General features: G+C 38.2%; 1 protein-coding gene across 2 annotated transcripts in view; it reads right to left on the reverse strand.

The window, feature by feature from the left end:
* The window catches only part of il12rb1 (interleukin 12 receptor subunit beta 1), an 11,908-nt gene extending 8,971 nt beyond the window's left edge, over positions 1–2,937 (reverse strand). For both annotated transcript variants that reach the window (XM_017413398.3, XM_025005318.2), the window contains exons 1-2: positions 2,780–2,937; positions 830–953 (exon numbers count right to left, since the gene is read on the reverse strand). In XM_017413398.3, the coding sequence (XP_017268887.1) occupies positions 830–953; positions 2,780–2,852 (197 nt within the window). In that variant the 5' untranslated portion in view covers positions 2,853–2,937. The remainder of the gene's footprint in view (positions 1–829; positions 954–2,779) is intronic.
* Between the last annotated feature and the right edge of the window lie 5,109 nt (positions 2,938–8,046).

An 8,046-nucleotide genomic window follows, 5' to 3' on the forward strand; every position in this document is an offset into this window, starting at 1 on the left:
AGCACATTACTGCCCCCTATATGTCAGGAGGACAAATAACACCTTTTTCTGTTCAAATTGCCAACCAGCCACAGTGGCGTGTGTGTTGATCAAATTCACCCGCCACTTCAAATATTTACCCGCATTTGGCCGGTGGCGGGGGCTAATTTCCACCCCTGTTTATGGTGTAGTTGCTGCACATAAGCAAACAAAAAGCCTAACAGCAACTGATGGAGTACGCCTCACAGTAAAACATGTTACTTGCAACACTGCTTATGGGTAAATAAAACTGCTGCACTTTCTTTTGTTGAGTTTTTTTGTTGTGTGTGCTGACAAAACAGCTGCAAAGAGGCCTTCAAATACTCAAATTATGGCAATTTATTTGATTTCTGACGTAAGTAATCACACAGAGGGCAATGTGTTTGTACAAACAATATTACTGCCATGTTTATCCTCCCGACCTGCTTATACTGTCACACTTGATTGAAGATGAAATGTGTTAGTTTTATCCATAACAAATAAGGCTTTATTACAGTGAACACTGATCCTTTAAATGCACAATTCCCTTTAGAAGCTGAGCACTTGATTTAATGTTTAAAATTACCGAATCGTGCACGCTGACTACCTTTACTATCAAGATATCAAGGTTCTGCAATAGTTTAGCTTCACTGCTGTGCAGCAGGAGGAAGTGGTGATCTGCCACCCATCTCCACATCCCTTACAGAGCTGATACAAGTTTGTTTGGATGCTGTGTACCTTGTTGCTATTCATTGCACTTTTACAAAATGCAAACCAAAATCTCAATGAACCGAGAAGACCTTCTGTGCCTGCAGCTCTGAGCAGTACTCACTGAAAGTAAAGGTCAAATGTCACGTCGCTCTCGTTTGTGTCGAAGCCCCATTCGCAAATGTAAACAGACTCTTCCTCATTTCGTCTGAAGCACTGAGGACTGGAAGGAGCCTCACATGCCAACCCTGAGGAGAAAGCAGATTTCAGATTTATATCATTTGCTGCTTTTTTCTTAGATATCGCAGTAAACAGACCACTGGATTAACGAAAACTTTGTGTGTTTGATCAGATGTTATTCTTGTTTTAATTATGGAAGCAAAGTTTCTGACAACTTTAAGGTTTTATGACATTTATTCCAAAAAAATGCAACGATTTGTGAAGCTCATAAACTCACATTTTATTCTCAAACAAAGTAAGCATATCAAATATTGAAACTAAGAAAATCTATCATTTTTAGAAACAAAATAAGGTAGTTTTGAATTTTATGGCAGCAACACATCTTATAAGGGCCAGGAAAGAGACAACAAAAACTGTAAAAGTTTGTTGTAACAAATAAGAAACAGCTGGAGGAGCATCTTACAGCTAAATGTGATAACTGGCAACAGGTCAGTAAGAGGACTGGGTATAAAAAGAACATTTTAGAGAGGCTGAAAAAAGATGGACAGAGATTCAACAGTCTGCAAAAAATAGTGGAGCGATTTCAGAATAATGTTCCTCAATGGACAACTGGAAAGACATTGAATCATGATCTACAGTTCATAATATCATGAAAAGATTTCAAGAATCTGCAGAAGTCACTGAGATCAAAGGAAAAGGCTGAAAGTCGATACTGGATCCTCGTGATCTTCTTGTCTTCAGGGGCCTCTGCATTAAAAACAGGTCTGGTTCTGTTCTGGACATCGCTGCATGGACTCAGGAACACTTCCACAGATCAGTGTACCATCCACAAATACAGGTTAAAGCTCTATCAGGCAAAGAAGAAGTCATATGTGAACACCATCCAAGAGTTCACAGTTCAAAAGCCTGCCTCTCTGATGGTATGGGGGTGCATTGGTGGGGTACACATCTGGAAAGGCACCACTGATGCACAAAAGTGTATAAGGTTTTAGAACAACATAGGCTTCCATCCAGACAATGTCTTTTTCAGAGAAGATATTTCAGCAAGACAATGCTGAACCACAGACTGCCTCCATTCTAACAGCAAGAGTCCAGGAGCTGAACTGACCTGCCTGCAGTCCAGACCTCTCATCAACTGAAAACATTTCATGCATCACGAAACAAAAAAATCAGCAAAGAATCCTACATTAGACAAAAATGGGACAACCTTCCCTCCAAAACCTCCAGCAACTGCTCTCCTCAGGTCCTTGATGTTTACAGACTGTTGTTAAAAGACGAGGAGATGCTTCACAGCGATAAACATGACTGTGTCAACTTTTTGAGATGCATTGCTGCTATCAAATTCAAATTTTTCCCCCCCAAAAATGATACAGTTTCTTAGTTTAAACATTTGATTTGTTTACTGTGTTCCAATAAAATATGGCTTCGTGAGATTTGAAAATGATTTCATTCAGTTTTAATTTACATTTTACACAAAGTCGTAACTTTTTTTCTGAATTGGGGTCGCAGATTGCAGATTCACTGAACAATACAGTTTGTTTTTAGTCATTTTAAAAGAACTAATTTACATTTATTCGTAGGAATTTGTTATTTTATTCTTTAAAAATGATTCCGACTGGCGCAGATCCGAGCTTTGAATAAAAGTTTTAAAACATTAAACATTATTTGTTAGTCGCTTGACTGAGGCAACAGAACAAGAGTCACCTCCTGAAACCACACATAGCTGATAAGCTAACCATTGTCTGTGGCTGGTAATTTGCTGCACTGGAACTGTCACTTTCACACATTTGATCGTTATCTCTCCCCGAGTCTTTACATGATGGCGTTATAGCTACAGAGTTCTTTTTAAGTTCCTAAAGAAGGAAGAAATTAAAAAGGTTTTCAAGAAGTTTACCTTTGCTGATTGTTGCAAGGAGCGTAAACAAAACAAATCCATGAGGTGATCTCAAGTGATCAAAAGTTTCCATGAGGTGAAGCAGAAAAGTCTAGACAGATGATAGTTTTTTCGTTTCAGGGGAGTCCATGTAGGCAACCTGTCTTCGTGTAACTCAGTTGTCTTTCTCAGAAATGTCACAGTATCACATCTCAGCTTATATATGAGTTAGAGCAAAACCACAACTGTCAGGGGTGGGGGGAGGTTTTGTGTTCGTCATACACGCAGAGTCTCACAATAGTTTTTCTCTGTGTGACTCTTTGATGTCATTTTCTTTTTTTTATGCTCATTTCCCTACAACTGCTTTTCTCTTTGTGCTTTCCATCAGAGAGACTCTGGAGGAAATTCTGGGAACTACAGCCAACAAAAGCACACACCTACATGTCGTGTAATGTGTCAACAGAGAGACACACTTGCGTACCTTGATGAACCTGAAAGAAGAGGTTGGTAAGAAACTGAACACACACTTCAGTCGGCTGGGTCTGTGGAGGAGAATAGAGAGTGCAGAAGTTCACCAGGCCTTGTTAGGAATGTCCGGTTGTTTTTGCCAGTTATGTCCGGATGTTTTTGCCAGAACTTGGGAACAGTGAGAGGTGATAACAGGAGGATTCCTGGAACACAGGATTTGTCTGGTTCTTAGAATCCAGGAAACACACTGGGTTGAGCTAGACCCAGTGTCGTAGAAGTTACGTAAATGGTCAGAAGTATGCATAGTCATCATGCATTGATTTCTGTATAAATACGCCCTTTCTCAAAGATACTTTGGGATTTTGGGGCAAGCTGATCAAGAGTAAATGTGTCAATAAAATCCCCCATGTATTGGCTGGAATCCAACGACTCCGACTGTCATTTCGGTGTGCGACATACCTGGCTTTTCACCCACAGGTCAAACTTAACTTACTTGACGTTTAACCTGTTTCATCAGCCTGTAGTTTAAAGGGTGAGTCGGTCCTTTAGTATTTTCTCCCTAATTCGCATGAAAGATGAATACTCGTAATTCAACAGTGACTCATACTTAGAGGTACAAAATTAATGAAACAATCCCATCATGATTGTTTGTCAAATATGACAATACTGGGATTTTCACAGAATGAGCTGAACAGCTCTAAATAATTCATCATTGTAGCATAATTAAAGAGATTTAATTTGATTTAATTGATATGTCTTCAGATAAAAAGTAATTGTTTTACAAAGGCTCAAAATTATTTTCATCAAGTGGGATTTTAATTGTTATTTATTTTAATGGGATTTTCTCAAGATCAGTTCCTTTATCTCAAAGTAAACGTGCTGGTTTTATCTCAGTAGGTCAAGAAAATGTGGGTTTTTTTGTCTTGAGATGAAGGTAAGTCCCTTTGTTTTCTGAAGAGAACAAGGTGCAAAAATGAGTTTCATGGTTCAGTATTGCTGTCATGACTCCTGATCTATAACCGTAATGTGTTGATTAATAACGAATGTTCGTTGATGTGGCGTTCTCAGCTTGGATCAGTTACCAGCCTGACTGTCGTAATTACTGCCCGCTGCAGAAGGCGACAGGTGACTATGTGGGCATGTTCATTTCTCTGTAGAGTGAAAAAAAACATAATAATCATGAGCCACTGGACAGATTTTAGTGAAACTCTTAGATACTAATCCTTTGTCATACATTTATATGGACTTTTGGAGTCAGTTCGATTCAAGATGGCCGACACATATCTTTGATCCACACTCTTTTACCACAGTGAAAGAGAAAGCTTGAGCAGAAAAAAATCTGCAGGTCCAGACAACCCGGATCCTTACCTCTTAAAGATAGCTGCAGATATTATTACTGAGCTTATTGCACATATTTTAATTCAAGCCTTCAGTTAAAGTAATTGGAAGACTTCTGCCTTATTTGTAAATCTCTCAAAAGCGTTTGACTCAGTAGATCATGAATTAGTTTTAGACAAACGTAAGATTGTTGGCTTTGGTTCCAAAGCTCTGAAATGGTTTAAAAACTATTTAACAGATAGGACTCGGTCTATCCAGGCTGAAGGTCACAAATCAGATTATCTTGAGAAAACCAAAAGTGTGCCCCAAGGTTTCTTTTTAGCTCTTTTTTCACTGTTAGATAAAGAAACTGAATTGCACTTGTAGTGTATGCAAATGACTCAGTTGTCTATACATCTGCTTCCTCTAATGCACAGGTGTAAGAAAAACCACAAACTGCATTTCAGATTTGACAAAGTACTCTGAAGGGTCTGAAACACCCTTCAAACACCCATAGGACCAAATATATGATTGTATCCAAAGCTCACTTTCAATACCCTGATAACTTGAGACTCTTTACATCTGATAGCACAATAATTGAAAGGTTCCCCTCTTAAGTATTTGGGAATTTGGATCAGTGAACAGCTCTCATTGGATGTAGATATTACTAACGTAGTTAAAAAATTTAAATGAAGATTGGGTTTTTGTTCTAGAAATAAATCATGCTTTACTTCTCTTGCAAAGAAAAAAATGGTGGTAGCACTTTTTCAAAGTTTTGCCTGTGATCAATTATGGTGAATATTCTACATGCATGCAGCCGCCTCCGCTTTAAGAAGTTTAGACTCATTGTTTCTTGTTTTTTTTACCTTTCATTTTAAATACAGAGTCCCTCACTCACCACCTTACTCTCTATATTTTAGTTGATTGGAGCTAACCATTGAGCTAACAGCTAGTCAGAGTAAACCAGAATGGAACTTTGAGTCTGTCAGTTTCACATTGCCTGGTTATTCTGTCAGAAACATGGTATCCAAGGCTGCAGTAGGAGCTGCTACTGCTCTGATTTTTCCATGCAAAAAACTGCATGACTTTATGTAAACAAATGGGAAATGCAAAACTGATGGCCATGTAAATGTTTGTAAAATACTGTTTGCATGAACTGCTATGAAGTTTTTTTTTAGATGGGAGTTACTTTAAGATGGCAGCAGTCCACTTTGGGCTTGGTCCTGCTGGTTAGTTTATGAATCTAGTCAGAATTAAACTTTATTTCTCTAAACTGAAGTCGTTCATCTATCTACAGCAGGTAAGATTGTAACTATTAATATTCTTTCCACAGAACCACGTCTTCAAATAGAATAATATTCATTTGGTGCTCTCGTTTAAAATTAAATCAAACTAATTCCCGCTGCCTTTCCTGCCAGAGTTTTAATTCAAGATGGCTGTGGTCTCTGTTGAGGACGACTATCAGCTACTACCACTTAAACTTTGCCTCATTACCTGAAATTTTGAGTAGGTTACAGCCATTTTTGTTTCGGCAAAGGTCAATTATCTGTGGCAGCCATCTTGAATTAGGTTGACTGCAACTAATAGTGGTTGAGAATGACTCTCAGCAACCACAAAACAAAATTTTAGCTCATTATCTGCAAAATTGATCAAGTCATAGCCATTTTTGTACTGGCTAGTGTTGATTAGCTGTGGCGGGCATCTTGAATCAGGGTGACTCCAAAATTTTATCGGTTTTAGATGTATATGAAATGATTACTTTCTGAGAATTTCATTAAATTTCTCCACTGGTTCATGAGATATTTTACTAACAAATGGTACAAACATCGCTCCACCGTTGCCTTCGGCAGTCATGATAAACTACAGCGTCCACATTCAACACCTGAGAGCTGTGGAGCTGAAACAGAGCAACCGTTATCAGAGTTACTGTAAGACAAACACGGCCAGGACTGTACCGTCAGGACACATGCTCCTGCGTGAACTGAGGTTTTCCCTTTGCTCTTCCTCATCTTACATCCTCATTCTGTTCCCCATTTCCCGTTTACAAAGTTTCGCACTAAATCACACACACTTTCAGTTTAAAAATGGAGTTACCTTTACCAAAAATAGACACTGAATAACTGACCAAATAAACCACAGTTTCAGTCTTACCATATAAAAAAATACTGAAACTGCAGTGATTTAAGTGTGATGGGTCGACAGATAACAGATCGTTTAGCAAGGACGAGAATCATTTTTACTTTTGATTTAGGGGCACATTGTCACAAGCCTGTCACAAAGACACAATCAGTTCCCGCCTCTTTTGTTGAATCCATTAAGATAATTAAAGTTTAAAACGGTATTTTGCACAAATTACAGTATACACTGAAAGATGCTACATCTCTCAGGTCTTGTGTCAGTTTTTTTTCTTCCTATTTCTTAAAGAAATGACTTTCAGATCTTGTTCTTTTTCTGTAAATGGTTTATTTTATACCTGACAGGTTTTTATTTTGCCCTCCACTTATCCACTTTCTTCGTATTTTTAAAAAGCACAATCTGTTATCAGGATCAGGACTTAACAGAAAATGAGACCTTCAGAAAGCCAAAAAGGAGGATTCTCCAGCAAACCTTTTAGTATTGAATCTAATATAAAGTTAAAAATGACTCATGACCTTCATCGGGATTGTCTCTGCTGCTGAGGAAGACTTCTGTATATTTCTTTGCATGACTCTCTCATAAGATTATAAAGATATAAAATCCTAACATTCTGTCCAGTCTTCTGATTTTAGGGCCTGAACTTGTATTATTAACTAAATATCACGGTATTTGTGAATTTGTTGACCTCCTGTGGTCCATTCAGTGTAGTCGCTCAGCAGGGAGCTCCCCTGATGTGAAGAGTTCGAGCAGCATCCGTCCTGTCTGCTCCAAAATGTCAGCTCGATAACAGAGATGACAAAAACACGGCTGGCAGACCTGCTGAGGACTGCTGGGATGTGCAGGACTTGTTTTAAATAAGTGCTGTCAGGTTCCTCCTCTGGACACCAAACTTGTAGGACAATAATTTTGATTTCTCTGCTAATAAATAAGATTCAAAGTGTTGCTGAGTGTGACAGATATTTTGTTGTTCTTGTCTGTTGACCTCTCAGCTGAAGTTCACTGCTCACATGTGAGAAAAACAGACAGATGCTTCATCCTGATGATTCAGATGTCTCACTCATCTTGTTTCATCCAAACTAAAATCACTGCATGAATAACTTTGTCAACTTTTAGACAAACAATAAATAGCAAGACGNGGGCTCATTGGTTTTATTTTGGAGAAAGAAAGAGGAGTTATGTGAAGTGCAAAACATTTTTTTTCACCATTTACAACTCCAGGATCATCAATTTTATGCAGTTTTGATCAAACCTTTCACTGTAGTTTTTAATCTCTTTAAACTCCTTAAAGTATTATTATTATTATTTTGTTGTTTTTGGTTTTAGCTATATGATGGGTGAAAGCTGCCACCTTGTGGTAATTATGTTAA

Source organism: Kryptolebias marmoratus, linkage group LG24 (genome assembly GCF_001649575.2).
Source record: "Kryptolebias marmoratus isolate JLee-2015 linkage group LG24, ASM164957v2, whole genome shotgun sequence".
NCBI lineage: Eukaryota > Metazoa > Chordata > Actinopteri > Cyprinodontiformes > Rivulidae > Kryptolebias > Kryptolebias marmoratus.